The 20,619-nt window shown below is 52.8% G+C and overlaps 1 protein-coding gene across 1 annotated transcript in view; it reads right to left on the minus strand.

Annotated features, from left to right (window-relative positions):
* The window catches only part of CHAF1B (chromatin assembly factor 1 subunit B), a 228,460-nt gene that overhangs the window by 36,486 nt on the left and 171,355 nt on the right, over positions 1–20,619 (minus strand). The window contains exons 11-12 of the mRNA XM_075332921.1: positions 11,756–11,918; positions 500–883 (exon numbers count right to left, since the gene is read on the minus strand). Of these exons, the coding sequence (XP_075189036.1) occupies positions 500–883; positions 11,756–11,918 (547 nt within the window). The remainder of the gene's footprint in view (positions 1–499; positions 884–11,755; positions 11,919–20,619) is intronic.

A 20,619-nucleotide genomic window follows, 5' to 3' on the forward strand; every position in this document is an offset into this window, starting at 1 on the left:
CTCTCCCATTCTCTGTCTGTCTCACCCTCTATATATATCTCTGTCTCTCTCTCTTTGTCTGTCTGTCTCTTTCTCAGTCTGTCTCAATCTCTTTCCCTATCGATCTCTTTCCCTGTCTGTCTCTTACCCTGTCTGTCTCTTTCCCTTTCTTTCCCTGTCAGTCTGTCTCTGTGTCTGTCTCTTATCTTGTCTATGTCTGCCTCTTTCCCTGGCTGCATTGTGACACGCCAAAATTCCATATAAGGGCATGGCTGCGCATTCTTCTGAAGTTCTGGCTGCACTGTGGCTCCCAGCTCCATTCGCTTTAATGGAGGCAGGTTTTTTGGCGAATAACTAAAGCGCGGGGTTAAAATTTCCCCTCAAAACATAGCCTTTGACTCTCTCGGGGTCCAGATGTGTGTGTGTGTGTGTGCAAAATTACACACACACACACACGCCTGGCTTACCCTGTGGAAGGACTTTTGATGGGAATTGATCCGGATCACCGACAGGCCCTTACCTGGGTGTGGCGGGTTTGCTCCAAGCTTCCAGGGTGTTCAGAGTAATTCTTCTGGTCTGTGCGGTTTTGTTTTGAGAACCCTTCCTCTCCTCGGAGGTGGGGGTCGCAGGGATCACGTTTATTCCTGGCGTTGTTGGAAATTTGGAGGCAGACTGTTTGCTTTGCATAGGAGTGGACGGATTAGACTGCTCACCAGCTCGTAATATAGGGGACGATACCCTCCTGCCTTGTGATCTCCGGGCCTTCTTTTCTGTGCCAGAAGGAGTACTTAACACTAACGCGGGTTTCTCTTTTAGAGGAACTCCGAGTTCACCTTCATCAAAAGATACAAACGAGCAGTAGCCGTCAGTGGAGGAGATGGACAGAAATAATCCGTCATTGGACCTGCCATGTAAAAAGAAAGCAAAAAAAACAGCGTAATTAGTGGTCCTAAATGCAACATTATGGACACCAGATTATTTATTTCACACTTTCACACTGCGTTTTTACTTACGTTCAGTGGTCCCGTCGGGGCATCCGTCCGAACCGCCCCTCCCCCACCCTGCAAAATGGGTTTCGGACGCATGCGCCTCCAGGGCCATTGACTACAATGGAGCAGGCTAAGTTAGCGTGTGCTCTGTCTTGCACCGTTTTTGCACATATACGTTTTCTGCAGACGGACACCTGAACGTAGTTGACTGCTCCATTATAGTCAATGGGCCCCGTCGGCGCATGCGTCCAAAATACGTTTTGCGGGGTGGGGGAGGGGCGGTTCGGACTGAACGCAAGTAAAAACGCAATGTGAAAGTAGCCTAAAACTCAAAAACAAGGATGCAGAAGACAAGAAGAGCTGTGGATACATACAGCTTTTTATTGCTTGGGTAGAGGAAAAGAAGGGAAGTTTACTTACCGTAAATTCCTTTTCTTCTAGCTCCTATTGGGAGACCCAGACAATTGGGTGTATAGCTTCTGCCTCCGGAGGCCACACAAAGTATTACACTTTAAAAAGTGTAACCCCTCCCTTCTGCCTATACACCCTCCCGTGGACCACGGGCTCCTCAGTTTTGGTGCAAAAGCAGGAAGGAGGAAACTTATAAATTGGTCTAGGGTAAATTCAATCCGAAGGCTGTTCGGAGAACTGAAGACCATAACCCAAAAGAACAGCCAGCCCAAAGGGCACAGGGGTGGGTGCTGGGTCTCCCAATCGGAGCTAGAAGAAAAGGAATTTACGGTAAGTAAACAAAATTCCCTTCTTCTTTGTCGCTCCATTGGGAGACCCAGACAATTGGGACGTCCAAGAGCAGTCCCTGGGTGGGTAAAAGAATACCTCAATAAGAAGAGCCGAAAACGGCCCCCTGTTACAGGTGGACAACCGCCGTCTGAAGGACTCGCCTACCTAGACTGGCGTCTGCCGAAGCATTGGTATGCACTTGATAGTGCTTTGTGAAAGTGTGCAGACTAGACCACGTAGCTGCCTGACACACCTGCTGAACCGTTGCCCGGTGCCGCAATGCCCAGGACGCACCTACGGCTCTGGTAGAACGGCCTTTCAGCCCTGAAGGGAGCGGAAGCTCCTAAGAACGGTAGGCCTCGAGAATCGGTTCCTTGATCCACCGAGCCAAGGTCGACTTGGAGGCCTGAGAGTCCATACGCTGGCCAGCGACAAGGACAAAAAGCGCATCTGAACGGCGTAGGGGCGCCGTGTGAGACACGTAGAACCGGAGTGCTCTCACTAGATCCAAAGAGTGCACAACCTTTTCACCCTGGTGAATTGGATTAGGGCAACAGGAAGGCAAGGAGATGAAGGGAATTTTGTTACTTACCGTAAATTCCTTTTCTTCTAGCTCCTATTGGGAGACCCAGACGATTGGGTGTATAAGTACTGCCTCCGGAGGCCACACAAAGCATTACACTAAAAAGTGTAAGGCCCCTCCCCTTCTGGCTAATCACCCCCCGTGGGATCACGGGCTGATCAGTTTTAGTGCTAAAGCAAGAAGGAGGAAAGCCAATAACTGGTTTAAACAAATTCACTCCGAAGTAACATCGGAGAACTGAAAACCATTCAACATGAACAACATGTGTACCCGAAAACAACCAAAAATCCCGAAGGACAACAGGGCGGGTGCTGGGTCTCCCAATAGGAGCTAGAAGAAAAGGAATTTACGGTAAGTAACAAAATTCCCTTCTTCTTCGGCGCTCCATTGGGAGACCCAGACGATTGGGACGTCCAAAAGCTGTCCCTGGGTGGGTAAAGAAATACCTCATGTTAGAGCTGCAAAGACAGCCCTCCCCTACGGGGAGGCAACTGCCGCCTGCAGGACTCTTCTACCTAGGCTGGCGTCCGCCGAAGCATAGGTATGCACCTGATAATGTTTGGTGAAAGTGTGCAGACTCGACCAGGTAGCTGCCTAGCACACCTGTTGAGCCGTAGCCTGGTGTCGTAATGCCCAGGACGCACCCACGGCTCTGGTAGAATGGGCCTTCAGCCCTGATGGAACCGGAAGCCCAGCAGAACGGTAGGCTTCAAGAATTGGTTCTTTGATCCATCGAGCCAGGGTGGCTTTGGAAGCCTGCGACCCTTTGCGCTTACCAGCGACAAGGACAAAGAGTGCATCCGAGCGGCGCAGGGGCGCCGTGCGGGAAATGTAGATTCTGAGTGCTCTCACCAGATCCAACAAATGTAAATCCTTTTCATACCGATGAACTGCATGCGGATAAAAGGAAGGCAAGGAGATATCCTGATTAAGATGAAAAGAGGATACCACCTTAGGGAGAAACTCCTGAATAGGGCGCAGCACTACCTTGTCCTGGTGGAACACCAGGAAAGGAGCTTTGGATGACAGCGCTGCTAGTTCAGACACTCTCCAAAGAGACGTGACCGCTACCAGAAAGGCCACTTTCTGTGAGAGTCGAGAAAGTGACACATCCCTCAGAGGCTCGAAGGGCGGCTTCTGGAGAGCAACAAGGACCTTGTTTAGATCCCACGGATCTAACGGCCGCCTGTACGGAGGGACGATATGACAAACCCCCTGCAGGAACGTGCGCACCTGAGAAAGTCGTGCTAGACGCTTCTGAAAAAACACGGATAGTGCCGAGACTTGCCCTTTAAGGGAGCCGAGCGACAAGCCCTTTTCCAACCCAGATTGCAGGAAGGAAAGAACAACAGGTAACGCGAATGGCCAGGGGGATACTCCTTGTGCAGAGCACCAGGATAAGAAAACCTTCCACGTTCTGTGGTAGATCTTAGCAGAAGTGGACTTCCTAGCCTGTCTCATGGTGGCCACGACCCCTTGGGGTAATCCTGAAGACGCTAGGATCCAGGACTCAATGGCCACACAGTCAGGTTCAGGGCCGCAGAATTCCGATGGAAAAACGGCCCTTGGGACAGTAAGTCTGGACGGTCTGGTAGTGCCCACGGTTGGCCGACCGTGAGATGCCACAGATCCGGGTACCACGACCTCCTCGGCCAGTCTGGGGCGACGAGTATGACGCGGCCGCAATCGGATCTGATCTTGCGTAACACTCTGGGCAAGAGTGCCAGAGGTGGAAACACATAAGGGAGCCGGAACTGCGACCAATCTTGCACTAAGGCGTCTGCCGCCAGAGCTCTTTGATCGCGAGACCGCGCTATGAAGGTCGGGACCTTGTTGTTGTGCCGAGACGCCATTAGGTCGACGTCCGGCACCCCCCAGCGGCGGCAGATTTCCTGAAACACGTCCGGGTGAAGGGACCATTCCCCTGCGTCCATGCCCTGGCGACTGAGGAAGTCTGCTTCCCAGTTTTCTACGCCCGGGATGTGAACTGCTGATATGGTGGATGCTCTTTCCTCCACCCACATCAGAATCCGCCTGACTTCCTGGAAGGCTTGCCGACTGCGTGTCCCTCCTTGGTGGTTGATGTATGCCACCGCTGTGGAGTTGTCCGACTGAATTCGGATCTGCTTTCCTTCCAGCCACTGCTGGAAGGCTAGTAGGGCAAGATACACTGCCCTGATTTCCAGAACATTGATCTGAAGGGTGGACTCCTGCTGAGTCCACGTCCCTTGAGCCCTGTGGTGGAGAAAAACTGCTCCCCACCCTGACAGACTCGCGTCTGTCGTGACCACTGCCCAGGATGGGGGTAGGAAGGATCTTCCCTGTGATAATGAGGTGGGAAGAAGCCACCATTGCAGAGAGTCCTTGGCCGTCTGAGAAAGGGAGACTTTCCTGTCTAGGGAAGTTGTCTTCCCGTCCCATTGGCGGAGAATGTCCCATTGAAGTGGGCGCAGATGAAACTGCGCGAACGGGACTGCCTCCATTGCTGCCACCATCTTCCCTAGGAAGTGCATGAGGCGCCTTAAGGGGTGCGACTGACCCTGAAGGAGAGATTGTACCCCTGTCTGTAGTGACCGCTGCTTGTCCAGCGGAAGCTTCACTATCGCTGAGAGAGTATGAAACTCCATGCCAAGATACGTTAGTGATTGAGTCGGTGACAGATTTGACTTTGAAAAGTTGATGATCCACCCGAACGTCTGGAGAGTCTCCAGCGCAACATTCAGGCTGAGTTGGCATGCCTCTTGAGAGGGTGCTTTGACAAGTAGATCGTCTAAGTAAGGGATCACCGAATGTCCCTGAGAATGCAAGACTGCTACCACTGCCGCCATGACCTTGGTGAAAACCCGTGGGGCTGTCGCCAGACCAAATGGCAGAGCTACGAACTGGAGATGGTCGTCTCCTATCACGAAACGTAGAAAACGTTGGTGCTCTGTAGCAATCGGCACGTGGAGATAAGCATCTTTGATGTCTATTGATGCAAGGAAATCTCCTTGAGACATTGAGGCAATGACTGAGCGGAGGGATTCCATCCGGAACCGTCTGGCGTTCACATGCTTGTTGAGCAGCTTTAGGTCCAGAACAGGACGAAACGAGCCGTCCTTTTTTGGAACCACAAAGAGATTGGAGTAAAAACCTTGCCCTTGTTCCTGCAGAGGAACAGGGATCACCACTCCTGCTTTTAGTGAGCACACCGCCTGCAGAAGGGCATCTGCTCGGTCGGGATGTGGGGAGGTTCTGAAGAACCGAGGTGGAGGACGAGAACTGAACTCTATCCTGTACCCGTGAGACAAAATGTCTGTTACCCACCGGTCTTTGACCTGTGGCAGCCAAATGTCGCAAAAGCGGGAGAGCCTGCCACCGACCGAGGATGCGGAGGGAGGAGGCCGAAAGTCATGAGGCAGCCGCCTTGGAAGCGGTTCCTCCGGTTGCTTTCTTGGGGCGTGAGTGAGCCCGCCAGGAATCTGAGCTCCTTTGCTCCTTCTGAGTCCCTTTGGACGAGGAGAATTGGGTCTTGCCGGAGCCTCGAAAGGACCGAAACCTCGACTGCCACTTCCTCTGTTGAGGTTTGCTTGATCTGGGCTGGGGTAAGGAGGAGTCTTTACCCTTGGATTGTTTAATGATTTCAGCCAATTGTTCACCAAACAGTCTATCTACAGATAGTGGCAAGCTGGTTAAACATTTTTTGGAAGCAGAATCCGCTTTCCATTCCTTTAACCACAAGGCTCTGCGCAAAACCACAGAGTTGGCAGACGCCATTGAGGTACGGCTTGTAGAGTCCAGGACAGCGTTGATAGCGTAAGTCGCAAACGCAGACATTTGCGAGGTTAGGGACGCTACTCGCGGCACTGCTGGACGTATGATAGAGTCCACCTGTGCCAGACCAGCTGAAATAGCTTGGAGTGCCCAGACGGCCGCGAATGCTGGAGCAAACGACGCGCCGATAGCTTCATAGACAGATTTCAACCAAAGGTCCATCTGTCTGTGATTGGCATCTTTAAGTGAAGCCCCATCTTCCACTGCCACTATGGATCTAGCTGCAAGCCTGGAGATTGGGGGATCCACCTTTGGACACTGGGTCCAGCATTTGACCACGTCAGGGGGAAAGGGATAACGTGTATCCTTAAGACGTTTGGAGAAACGCTTCTCTGGGTAGGCATGGTGTTTCTGGACTGATTCTCTGAAGTCAGCGTGGTCCAGAAAGGTACTCAGTTTAGGCTTGGGATACCTGAAATGGAACTTCTCCTGCTGTGCAGCTGCCTCCTCTGCAGAAGGGGCAGGGGGAGAAATTTCCAATAGACTATTGATGGCCCCTATAAGGTCATTTACCATGGCGTCACCATCAGGAGTATCCAGATTGAGAGCGGTTTCAGGATTAGACTCCTGATCCCCCTCCTCTGTCTCATCATGTAGAGACTCTTCTCGTTGAGACCCTGATCCGCGTGATGACGTGGAGGGTCTCTCCCAGCGAGCACGCTTAGGCTGCCTGGGACTGTCATCTGAATCAGAGCCGTCAGGCTGAGATGCCTGGGACCCCCTTGAAGCACGGATTAACTCCAACTGAGGGGGACCGGGGAACATTGCCGCAGCAGTGTCCATGGACTGAGTAACTGGCCTGGCCTGCAAGGTCTCTAGGATTTTTGTCATAGTGACAGACATCCTGTCAGCAAAAACAGCAAACTCTGTCCCCGTCACCGGGACAGGTTTCACCGGCGACTCTGCCTGGGCCACTACCACCATAGGCTCCGGCTGACGAAGTGGCACAGGGAACCGAACATTGCACACAATGGGGGTCATTGTAACCTGCCGGTAGATCAGCCCCACAAGCGGCACAAGCAGCGTTCACAGCCTATGTCTTGGCACCCTTGCGTTTTGCAGATGACATGTTGTCTTCTCCTCAGAACAATAGGGGTATACAGCCAAGAAGCGACCTTACAGTGCAAAATATATATATATATGGTACAGAGAAAAAAGTACACAAATATCACACTGTGGCACTAGTGGGGCCAGCACTTAAGTGCTGCTTACCGCCCGCTAAACGCGGGTGTGTGGTCGCCAGAAATCCCTTGTCTGGGTCTCCCAGAGCCTGTGTCCGTTCTCCAGCCAGACTGCATGTAGGAATGGCTGCCGGCGTCCTGTGGAGAGGGGCGGGCCCTGGGCGTGGGCAGACAGAGCGGGAAACCTGCGTCCCACTGTGCTCAGTGAGAGGGCTGGAGCATGTAAATAAGGCTCCAGCCCTCGGCGCTGAATAAACGTACAGCGTCTCTCCCTTGCCCTGATTGACAGGGTGGGGGCGGGAACGAAGCGGAGCTAGGCCGCAAAAGCCGGGGACTAGATTTATAAGCGCCGCCGTCGTAAAAGCACGGTCGGCGCTAAGTCCCCGGCGCACTACAAGTCGCAGCCGCGCCGCCGCTCCAGGGGCGGCCGGCGCGGCAGTCCCCAACACATAAAGTCACTCAGACAAACTGTAGTGACTGTAACCCCAGCGCGCAGCGCTACTGTCCCCGGCGCACTAGCACACCCAGCAAGTCTGGAGTGTGCGCGGCCTGTACAAACGGGGACACAGAGTACCTTAATGTCGCAGGGCCTTGTCCCTGAACGGTACCCAGCTCCGTATCCAGCAGGTTCCATGGGTCTGTGGATGGAGCCCGGCCTCAGGGCTTGGGGGCCGGTAAGATCCCACTTCCTCAGAGCCCCTCAGGGGGATGGGGAAGGAAAGCAGCATGTGGGCTCCAGCCTCCGTACCCGCAATGGGTACCTCAACCTTAACAAACACCGCCGACATAAAGTGGGGTGAGAAGGGAGCATGCTGGGGACCCTAGTATGGGCCCTCTTTTCTTCCATCCGACATAGTCAGCAGCTGCTGCTGACTAAACAGTGGAGCTATGCGTGGATGTCTGACCTCCTTCGCACAAAGCAGAAAACTGGTGAGCCAGTGATCCCACTGGGGGTGTATAGCCAGAAGGGGAGGGGCCTTACACTTTTTAGTGTAATGCTTTGTGTGGCCTCCGGAGGCAGTGCTATACACCCAATCGTCTGGGTCTCCCAATGGAGCGCCGAAGAAAACGTATTGCGTGTACGTTTGGGGAACCGAAACTGGTGTTTCTCCTGCTGAGAAGCCGACTCCTCTACAGGAGGAGGCGGAGGCGAGCGAACCAGCACCTGGTTGATGGACGAGATAAGATCATTTACTAAGGCGTCCCCCTTAGGAGTATCAAGGTTAAGGGTGAAGTCAGGGCCAGAGCCCTGAGCTCTCCCGTCCGCCTCGTCTTCCTGAGAATCCTCAAGCTGGGATCCCTAGCAGCGTGAGGAAGTCGGGGAAGAGTCCCAGCGAGACCGCTTAGCCGGTCTTGGACTGCGGTCAGGGCAGGAGTCCTCCGCCTGAGACCTAGGGCTCAACCTGGGAGCGCGCTGCGGCGCTAACCAAGAGAGGCCTGGATGAGACAAGCTACAGGGTCAGGGCCTGTGAAAGGTCCGGTCTGGACTGCAATGCCTCAAGGAGCTTAGAAGACCATTTGATCATATGAAAATGACTGAGGTCCAACACCTGTGACTCTGTCCCTGCAGCCTGCTCAGGGGGAGCAGGGGGGGTCTACATGAGCCGAGGGGCCCACCAGTGCCCGAGGCTCCGGCTGAGCAAGCGAGGCAGGAGTCGAGCATTGCTCACAGTGAGGGTAGGTGGATCCCGCAGGTAACATAGCCCCACAAGAGGTACAGACCGCGAGAAAAACCTGTGCCTGTTGTCGCCTAGGAGGGTGACCACTGAAGGTAAATGAAAAAGGGGATACAGTCTGTCCGAACAGAAATATATATAATATATACATATGTATCCGGCACCCTAGGGGGACCAGTACCGGGTGCTGTGTTCACCCTGAGCTCCCCTGAGAAGCACCCACCGGCAGAATGCCAGAAAATGGCCGCCGGAGCTCTCAGGGGAGGAGTGGGGCCGAGGGCGGCGCCAGCAAAGAGCGGGAGTCTGGGTTCCCCACAGTGGTCAGTGAGGGGGGAGGAAGACATGCAGGATGTTCCAGCCCTCACATCCGACGTTATGTCGTTAATCCCGCCCTTACCCCTGACAGGCAGGCCCGGGGGCGGGATTTTCGCGACTAGGCCGCGGTGAAGCCGGGGACTAAATTTGAGGCCGCGCCCGACCAGCAGGCCCGGTCGGCGCGGAAGTCCACCTGCCTCCTCAGTTTTAGAACTACCGCGGCTTCCGGGAAGAAGGTGCGCTCCCTGTACAGCCCCCAATGGGGACACAGAGTACCTTTAAGTAGCAGGGCCCGGTCCCTGGGGTTGAAGAGGCTCCGGTCCGGCAGGTTCCACCAGGGGCTGCGGATGGAGCACTGTCCCAGCAGATGGATGACCGCTCAGGTCCCACTTCTCCCAGCCGCATAAGTGATGGTGAAGGAGACGGCCTGTGGCTCCAGCTTCCGTACCCGCAATGGGTACCGTCTGGGGTCCCCACAGTGGTCAGTGAGGGGGGAGGAAGACATGCAGGATGCTCCAGCCATCACATCCGACATCATGTCGGTAATCCCGTCCTTACCCCTGACAGGCAGGCCTAGGGGCGGGATTTTCGCGACTAGGCCGCGGTGAAGCCGGGGACTAAATTTGAGACCGCGCCCGACAAGCAGGCCCGGTCGGCGCGGAAGTCCACGTGCCTCCCCAGTTTTACGACTACCGCGGCTTCCGGGAAGAAGGTGCGCTTCCTGTACAGTCCCCAATGGGGACACAGAGTACCTTTAAGTAGCAGGGCCCGGTCCCTGGGGTTGAAAAGGCTCCGGTCCGGAAGGTTCCACCAGGGGCTGCGGATGGAGCACGGTCCCAGTAAATGGATGACCGCTCAGGATCCCACTTCTCCCAGAGCCGCATAAGGGATGGTGAAGGAGACGGCATGTGGCTCCAGCCTTTGTACCCGCAATGGGTACCTCAACCTTAACAACACCGCCGACATAGTGGGGTGAGAAGGGAGCATGCCGGGGACCCCGTGGGGGTCCTCTTTTCTTCCAACCGACAACTAAGTTATGAGAATGCATGAGTGGATGTGTGCCTCCTTCCACACAAAGCATAAAACTGAGGAGCCCGTGGTCCACGGGAGGGTGTATAGGCAGAGGGGAGGGGTTACACTTTTTAAAGTGTAATACTTTGTGTGGCCTCCGGAGGCAGAAGCTATACACCCAATTGTCTGGGTCTCCCAATGGAGCGACAAAGAAATAAGGTTTTCATTTTTCAGTAAAGGCTGCTAATTTCAGTTATGTATAGATGACCTTTTTATGTCCCTGACTGTCAAGACAACTCGTTAATACTCTGCGATTATGTTAAGAATTTTCTATAAAGACTTAAAGCGGGTTTTTACGACTTTATCTTAGAGCAGCATGATGTAGGGGGCAAGACTCTGATTCCAGTGATATATAACTTACTAGTCAGTGTGCTGCTATTTCAATAAAATCAGTGTTTTATCAGAAGGAGATCCTCACTACAGGGCTAGCTGCCTTGTGCCTCCTAGTCCAACGTTACCCCCAGCACTGATTAGCAACATTCTGTAATTATACACAGAAAGCTGCCAATCAGTACTGTGGGAGGGGCTAAACAGGCCTCTGCATTCTGAGCTCTGCAGCAGAGAAAACAGGGATTGTATCAAAATTACAGCATGTAGACCAGAAAGTGACACATGGCTGAAATCAGAGTCTCAGCCCCTACATTATGCTGTTATCAGAAACTTGGTGACAGAGTCACTTTAAAGGAATCTGTCATCAGGTTTTTGCTCCCCTATCTGAGAGCAGCATAATGTAAAGACAAAGACCCTGATTCCAGGGATGTGTCACTTACTAAGCTATTTTCTGTCATTTTGATAAAATCAATATTTTCTCTGCTGCAGATTTAGCAATTATCCAGAGCTGATGAATATGCTGGACTAGCTGGCAGCATGCCAAGTAGTCCCGTAATGATAATCTACTGCTAATTAAACAGTGATTTTATTAAAAATTACACTAAGCAGCCCAGTAAGTGACACATTGCTGGAATCAGGATCTCTGCCCCTACATTATGCGGCAAAAACCTGGTGACAGATTCCCTTTAAGATCTATGTTACACGAGAGTGATTCGCGTGGAAATCAAGTTGCATCACCCGGCACGGCCTGCCGCTCTACGGACAGGAGCGTGCATCTGCGTGTATTTCTATGCAGCTGCACGCTTCTTGATTCTTGTGTGAATCACTTGCAAGTGTGACATTGGCCTAAGTAGCTTTACAGAGAGGACCACAGTCATTAATGACATCTAAGGGGGTTAAATGCCTGATCAGCGTCCTCTTCAATACCCGCCTTAATACTACAGTAATTTGCAGGCAAGAACTGCTCACCCCAACAGATGTCATAAAAGGGAGTTGACGGATAAAATCTTATATGAGTTTTAGAATAGTCCTTGAAGTCTCCATAAGTATCTGTCATGTACGATACTGCAATCTTACCAGGATATGTCGCTCAGGGTGTGATAATGCACATTGGAAATGTAACCAAAAGGAAAAAGCTGCTGCGTGTCATAGAAAATCACAGCGTCTTCTGAGGCCACCGCGAACACCATCCGGTAAGGCAGCGAGACCAGACTTTGCTGAGGAACCTCTCCGTTAGTATCTGGAAAGGGACAAAGTGAAGACAGCATTGAATCACTGGTTATAAAAACATACAAAATTGTGTCAAAAGTGAATCCTCCGAGTTGGTCAGATCTCACAATGAATTGGGCATCTCAAAATTATTTTAATGCCTCTGAATACTAAGTGAGTTTTTAGTTTAAAGGCCGATTTACACACCGCGATATCGCTAGCGTGCGTATCCGCCCCCATCGGTTGTGCGTCACGGGCAAATCGCTGCCCGTGACGCACAACATTGCTCGGACCCGTCACACTACTTACCTGCCTAGCAACGTCGCTGTGACCGCTGAACCGCCTCCTAAGCGGTCACGACGTCACGAAACGGCCGCCCAATAGAAGCAGAGGGGCGGAGATGAGCGGGACGTAACATCCCGCCCACCTCCTTCCTTCCTCATTGCCGGCGGCCGCAGGTTAGGAGATGTTCCTCGTTCCTGCGGTGTCACACATAGCGATGTGTGCTGCCGCAGGAACGACAAAACATCGTACATGCAGCAGCAACGATAATTGGGAATAGGGGGGCATGTCAACGATGTAGGATTTTGCACGATTTTGCGACCGTTCCCAATCGCTCATAGGTGTCACACGCAACGACATCGCTAAAGAGGCTGGATGTGCGTCACAAATTCCGTGACCCCAACAACAGTGCTTTAGCGATGTCGCTGCGTGTAAAGCGGCCTTTAGGCTATGTGTGCACTAGAAAATGCCCCCAATAAGGCGATAGAGAACTGGACTTTTCTTAAGAAAAATCTGCAACCTCTGTCAGAATACCGCACCGCGGCAAAAACCACACCCGCGTTTTTGCCACGTTTTTTCCGCGGGTTGGTCCCTGCGGATTTTACCATTATCTAGAAGTGACATGTTTATTCTTTTTGCTGCAGAAATTCTGTAGGGTAAAAAAAAAGAATTTTGTTTACTTACCGTAAATTCTTTTTCTTATAGTTCCGTAATGGGAGACCCAGACCATGGGTGTATAGCTTCTGCCTCCGGAGGACACACAAAGTACTACACTAAAAAGTGTAGCCCCTCCCTCCGAGCATATACACCCCCTGGATAACCAAATCTAGCCAGTTTAGTGCAAAAGCTGAAGGAGAGTAGCCACCCACAAGTAGAGATAGAGCAAGAACCGGAACAACCGGAGCCTCTGTCTACAACAACAGCCGGTGATAACATGTGGAACAAGAAACTGCCAACAGGCAACAGGGAGGGTGCTGGGTCTCCCATTACGGAACTATAAGAAAAAGAATTTATGGTAAGTAAACAAAGAAGGGAATTTTGTGTACTTACCGTAAATTCCTTTTCTTCTAGCTCCAATTGGGAGACCCAGACAATTGTCAATTGGGTGTATAGGCTATGCCTCCGGAGGCCGCACAAAGTATTACACTAAAAGTGTAAAGCCCCTCCCCTTCTGCCTATACACCCCCCGTGCTCCCACGGGCTCCTCAGTTTTGGTGCAAAAGCAAGAAGGAGGAAAAAATTATCAACTGGTTTAAAGTAAATTCAATCCGAAGGAATATCGGAGAACTGAAACCATTCAACATGAACAACATGTGTACACAAAAAAACAGGGGCGGGTGCTGGGTCTCCCAATTGGAGCTAGAAGAAAAGGAATTTACGGTAAGTACACAAAATTCCCTTCTTTGTCGCTCCATTGGGAGACCCAGACAATTGGGACGTCCAAAAGCAGTCCCTGGGTGGGTAAAATAATACCTCGTAATAGAGCCGTAAAACGGCCCCTTCCTACAGGTGGGCAACCGCCGCCTGAAGGACTCGTCCACCTAGGCTGGCATCCGCCGAAGCATAGGTATGCACCTGATAGTGTTTCGTGAAAGTGTGCAGGCTCGACCAGGTAGCCGCCTGACACACCTGCTGAGCCGTAGCCTGGTGCCTCAAAGCCCAGGACGCGCCCACGGCTCTGGTAGAATGGGCCTTCAGCCCTGAGGGAACCGGAAGCCCAGCAGAACGGTAAGCTTCGAGAATTGGCTCCTTGATCCACCGAGCCAGGGTTGATTTGGAAGCCTGTGACCCTTTACGCTGGCCAGCGACAAGGACAAAGAGTGCATCCGAGCGGCGCAGGGGCGCCGTACGAGAAATGTAGAGTCTGAGTGTTCTCACCAGATCTAACAAGTGCAAATCCTTTTCACATTGGTGAACTGGATGAGGACAAAAAGAGGGTAAGGAGATATCCTGATTGAGATGAAAGGGGGATACCACCTTAGGGAGAAATTCCGGAACCGGACGCAGAACCACCTTGTCCTGGTGAAACACCAGGAAAGGGGCTTTGCACGACAACGCTGCTAGCTCAGACACTCTCCGAAGAGAAGTGACTGCTACTAGGAAAACCACTTTCTGCGAAAGGCGTGAGAGAGAAATATCCCTCATTGGCTCGAATGGTGGTTTCTGAAGAACCATCAGCACCCTGTTCAGATCCCAGGGTTCTAACGGCCGCTTGTAAGGAGGAACGATGTGACAAACTCCCTGCAGGAACGTGCGTACCTTTGGAAGTCTGGCTAGGCGCTTCTGGAAAAACACAGAGAGCGCTGAGACTTGTCCCTTAAGGGAGCCGAGCGACAAACCCTTTTCCAGTCCAGATTGAAGGAAGGACAGAAAAGTGGGCAAGGCAAAAGGCCAGGGAGAAAAACCCTGAGCAGAGCACCACGACAGGAAAATTTTCCACGTCCTGCGGTAGATCTTGGCGGACGTTGGTTTCCTAGCCTGTCTCATAGTGGCAATGACCTCTTGAGATAATCCTGAAGACGCTAGGATCCAGGACTCAATGGCCACACAGTCAGGTTGAGGGCCGCAGAATTCAGATGGAAAGAAGGGAATTTTGTTACTTACCGTAAATTCCTTTTCTTCTAGCTCCAATTGGGAGACCCAGACGATTGGTGTATAGCTACTGCCTCCGGAGGCCACACAAAGTATTACACTAAAAAGTGTAAGGCCCCTCCCCTTCTGCATATACACCCCCCGTGGGATCACGGGCTGCTTCAGTTTTAGTGCAAAAGCAAGAAGGAGGAAAGCCAATAACTGGTTAAACAATTCAATCCGAAGGAACATCGGAGAACTGAAACCATTCAACATGAACAACATGTGTACCCAAACAACCAAAAATCCCGAAGGAACAGGGGCGGGTGCTGGGTCTCCCAATTGGAGCTAGAAGAAAAGGAATTTACGGTAAGTAACAAAATTCCCTTCTTCTTCGGCGCTCCATTGGGAGACCCAGACGATTGGGACGTCCAAAAGCAGTCCCTGGGTGGGTAAATTAATACCTCAAGTTTGGACTGTAAAAACAGCCCTTCCCTACATGGAGGCAACCGCCGCCTGCAGGACTCTTCTACTTAGGCTGGCATCCGCCTAAGCGTAGGCATGCACCTGATAACGCTTGGTGAAGGTGTGCAGACTCGCCCAGGTAGCCGCCTGGCACACCTGCTGAGCCGTAGCCTGGTGCCGTAATGTCCAGGACGCACCCACGGCTCTGGTAGAATGGGCCTTCAGCCCTGATGGAACCGGAAGCCCAGCAGAACGGTAGGCTTCAAGAATTGGTTCCTTGATCCATCGAGCCAGGGTGGATTTGGAAGCCTGCGACCCTTTGCGCTGACCAGCGACAAGTACAAAGAGTGCATCCGAGCGGCGCAGGGGCGCCGTGCGGGAAATGTAGATTCTGAGCGCTCTCATCAGATCCAACAAATGCAAATCCAAATCATATCGATGAACTGGATGAGGACAAAAGGAAGGTAAGGAGATATCCTGACTGAGATGAAAGGGGGATACCACCTTAGGGAGAAACCCCGGAATCAGGCGCAGCACTACCTTGTCTTGGTGAAACACCAGGAAGGGAGCTTTGGATGACCGCGCTGCTAGCTCGGACACTCTCTGAAAAGACGTGACCGCTACCAAAAAGGCCACTTTCTGCGAAAGTCGAGAAAGTGAAACATCCCTCAGAGGCTCAAAGGGCGGCTCCTGGAGAGCAATTAGTACCCTGTTCAGATCCCATGGGTCTAACGGCCTCTTGTACGGAGGGACAATGTGACAAACCCCCTGCAGGAACGTGCGTACCTGAGGAAGTCGTACTATGCGCTTCTGAAAGAATACAGACAGCGCTGGGACTCGTCCGTTAAGGGAGCCGAGCAACAAACCTTTTCCCAAACCAGATTGCAGGAAGGAAGGAAAAGTAGGCAATGCAAATGTCCAGGGAGACACTCCCTGAGCAGAGCACTAAGATAAGAATATCTTCCACGTCTTGTGGTAGATCTTGGCAGACGTCGGCTTCCTAGCCCGTCTCATGGTGACAATGACGTCTTGAGATAATCCTGAAGACGCTAGGATCCAGGACTCAATGGCCACACAGTCAGGTTCAGGGCTGTAGAATTCAGATGGAAAAAACGGCCCTTGGGACAGTAAGTCTGGCCGGTCTGGTAGTGCCCACGGTTGGCCGACCGTGAGATGCCACAGATGCAGGTACCACGACCTCCTCGGCCAGTCTGGGGCGACGAGGATGGCGCAGCGGCAATCGGAGCTGATCTTGCGTAGCCCTCTGGGCAACAGTGCCAGAGGGGGAAACACATAGGGTAGCTGGAACTGCGACCAATCCTGAACTAAGGCGCCTGCCGCCAGAGCTCTTTGATCGTGAGACCGCGCCATGAAAATCGGGCCCTTGTTGTTGTGCCGAGACGCCATTAGGTCGACGTCCGGCCTCCCCCAGCGGCTACAGATTTCTTGAAACCCGTCCGGGTGCAGAGACCATTCCCCTGCGTCCATGCCCTGGCGACTGAGGAAGTCTGCTTCCCAGTTTTCTACGCCCGGGATGTGAACTGCGGATATGGTGTATGCTCTGTCTTCCACCCACATCAGAATCCGCCGGACTTTCTGGGAGGCTTGCCGACTGCGTGTTCCGCCTTGGTGGTTGATGTATGCCACCGCTGCGAAGTTGTCCGACTGAATTCGGATCTGTTTGCCTTCCAGCCTCTGCTGGAAGGTTTGCAGGGCAAGATACCCTGCCCAGATTTCCAGAACATTGATCTGAAGGGTGGACTCCTCTGAAGAGAGTCCTTGCCCGTCTGAGAAAGGGGTACGTTCCTGTCTAGGGACGTCGACTTCCCATCCCATTGGCGAAGAATGTCCTATAGAAGTGGACGCAGATGAAACTGCGCGAAAGGGACTGCCTCTGCATGAGGCGTCTTAAGGGGTGTGACTGGCCTTGAAGGAGAGACTGCACCCCCGTCTGTAGTGAACGCTGTATGTCCAGCGGGAGCTGCACTATCGCTGAGAGAGTGTGAAGCTCCATGCCAAGATATGTCAGCGATTGGGTCGGTGTCAGATTTAACTTTGAAAAGTTTATGATCCACCCGAAACTCTGGAGAGTCTCCAGCGCCACGTTCAGGCTGTGTTGGCATGCCTCTTGAGAGGGTGCCTTGACAAGTAGATCGTCCAAGTAAGGGATCACAGAGTGACCCTGAGAGTGCAGGACTACTCCCACTGCTGCCATGAACTTGGTGAAAACCCGTGGGGCTGTCGCCAGACCGAAGGGCAGGGCTACGAACTGAAGATGCTCGTCTTCAATAACGAATCGTAGCCAACACCGGTGCTCTGGAGCAATCGGCACGTGGAGATAAGCATCCTGATGTCTATTGACGCTAGGAAATCTCCTTGAGACATTGAGGCAATGACGGAGCGGAGGGATTCCATCCGGAACCGCCTGGTTTTCACGTGCTTGTTGAGCAGGTTTAGGTCCAAAACGGAACGGAAAGAGCCGTCGTTTTTTGGTACCACAACCAGATTGGAGTAAAAACCGTATCTTGTTCCTGAGGAGGAACAGGGATTACCACTCCTTCTGCCTGCAGAAGAGCATCGGCTCGGTCGGGAGGTGAGGAAGTTCTGAAGATCTAGTCGGAGGACGAAAACAGAACTCTATCCTGTACACGTGAGACAAAATGTCTCTCACCCACCGGTCTTTGACCTGTGGCAGCTAAATGTCGCCAAAGCGGGAGAGTCTGCCACCGACCGCGGATGCGGAGAGAGAGGGCTGAACGTCATGAGGAAACCGCCTTGGTAGCGGTTCCTCCGGCTGCCTTCCTTGGGCGTGATTGAGCCTGCCAGGAATCTGCGCCTCTCTGAGCCTTTTGAGTCCTTTTGGACGAGGACAATTGGGACCTGCCCGAGCCTGGGAAGGACCGAAACCTCGACTGTCCCTTCCTCTGTTGGGTGTTGTTTGATCTGGGCTGGTGTAAGGAAGAGTCCTTACCCTTGGACTGTTTAATGATTTCATCCAATCGCTCACCAAACAGTCTGTCACCAGATAATGGTAAACTGGTTAAGCACTTTTTTGGAAGCAGAATCTGCTTTCCATTCCCTCAACCACAAGACTCTGCATAAAACCACGGAGTCGGCGGACGCCACTGACGTACGGCTCGTAGAGTGCAGGACAGCATTAATAGCGTAAGTCGCAATGCAGACATTGCGAGGTTAAGGACGCCATCTGCGGCACAGATGTACATGTGACAGTGTCCACGTGCGCAAGACCAGCTGAAATAGCTTGGAATGCCCATACGGCTGCGAATGCCGGAGCAACCGACACGCCGATAGCTTCATAGACAGAATTCAACCAGAGGACCATCTGTCTGTCAATGGCATCTTTAAGTGAAGTCCCATCTTCCACTGCAACTATGGATCTAGCCGCAAGCCTGGAGATTGGGGGATCCACCTTTGGACACTGGGTCCAGCGCTTGACCACGTCAGGGAGAAAAAAAGGATAACGTGTATCCTTAATACGATTGGAGAACCTTATCTGGATAAGTGTGGTGTTTCCGGATTGCTTCTCTGAAGTCAGAGTGGCCAGAAAAGTACTCAATTGAGATACTGAAAAGGGATTTCTCCTGCTGTGAAGCTGACTCCTCCACCGGAGGAGCTGAGGGAGAAATATCCAACATTCCCTTGATGGACGCTAGAAGATCATTCACTATGGCGTCACCATCCGGAGTATCCGGATTGAGAGCGGTCTCAGGATCAGAGTCCTGATCAGCTACGTCTGCCTCATCATACAGAGAGTCCTGCTGGGACCCTAACCAGTGATGAAGCCGAGTGCCGCTCCCAGCGAGCTCGCTTAGGCTGTCTGGGACTGTCGTCCGTGTCAGAGCCTGCGCCCTGGGATGCATGGGACCCCCCCGGAGCACTGATTTGTTCCAAATGAGGGTGGCCAGGGAGCATTGTATCAACATTGCCCATGGTCCGTCTGGACTGCAAAGTCTCTAAGATGTTAGTCACAGTCACCGACAATCTATCAGCCGAAACTGCAACTCCGTCCCTGTCCCTGGACAGGGTTCACAGGTGGTTCCTTTGGCCACCTCTAGCAGAGACCCCGGCTGACCAAGTGCTACAGGGGAGCATTGCACACAATGGGGACAGTGGAACCTGCCGTGTGGAACAGTATCACGTGCAGTACAAGCAGCATAGAAAGCCTGTGCCTTGGCACCCTTTCTTTTTTGCTGCTGTTGTCTAGCCATCTAGAAGCATATAGCCAAGAATAGCGACCGTACAGTGCAATGTATAGCATACAAGCAGAAAGTACAAATGAACACTTCAGCACATGCAGTACAAGCAGCATAGAAAGCCTGTGCCTTAGCACCCTTGCTTTTTTGCTGCTGTTGTCCAGCCATCTAGGAGTATATAGCCAAGAATAGCGACCGTACAGTGCAGTGTATAGCATACCAGCATAAAGTACAAATGAACACTTCAGCACATGCAATACAAGCAGCCTAGAAAGCCTGTGCCTTAGCACCCTTGCTTTTTGCTGCTGTAGTCTAGCCATCTAGGCATAAAGTACAAATGGCATTAGTGGGGTCAGCACTTCAGGTGCTGCTTACCGCCCGCACAAAGGCGGGTGTGTGGTCGCCCGAATCCTGTGACTGGTTGCCCAGAGCTTGTCTCCCTTCTCCAGCCCAGACTGCGTGCAGGAATGGCTGCCGGCGTCTTGTGAAGAGGGGCGGGCCGTGGGCGTGCCCCAGACAAGAGCGGGAAACTGGCGTCCCACTGTGTCCAGTGAAGGGGGCTGGAGAATGCAAAGCAGACTCCAGCTCTCGGCGCTGACTTTCTGTACAGCGTCCCGCCCCTCCCCTGACTGGCAGGGCTGGGGGCGGGAACGAAGCGAAAACTAGGCCGCAAAGCCGGGGACTCGAGTAATAAGCGCGGCCGTCCTATGTGCACGGCCAGCGCGGAAGTCCCCGGCGCACCACAAGTCCCAGCCGCGCCACAGTGTAAAACACCCCGCAGCGGCCGGCGCGGCAGTTTCTAACACATAAATTCACTCAGCTAAGCTGCAGTGAATAATAGCACAAGCGCTCCGCGCTGTTGTCCCCGGCACACTAGCACTCCCAGCAATGCTGGTGTGTGTGTGCGCGATGTGTACGGGGACACAGAGTACCTTAATGTAGCAGGGCCCTGTCCCTGACGATACCCAGCTCCATATCCAGCAGGTTCTCCGGGTCTGTGGATGGAGCCCGGTCTCAGTGCCTGGAGACCGGTAAGATCCCACTTCACCCAGAGCCCCGAGGGGGGATGGGGAAGGAAAACAGCATGTGGGCTCCAGCCTCCGTACCCGCAATGGGTACCTCAACCTTAACAAACACCGCCGACAAAAGTGGGGTGAGAAGGGAGCATGCTGGGGGCCCCATATGGGCCCACTTTTCTTC

The sequence above is a fragment of the Anomaloglossus baeobatrachus genome, chromosome 2, assembly GCF_048569485.1.
Source record: "Anomaloglossus baeobatrachus isolate aAnoBae1 chromosome 2, aAnoBae1.hap1, whole genome shotgun sequence".
In the NCBI taxonomy this organism is placed as follows: Eukaryota; Metazoa; Chordata; class Amphibia; order Anura; family Aromobatidae; genus Anomaloglossus; species Anomaloglossus baeobatrachus.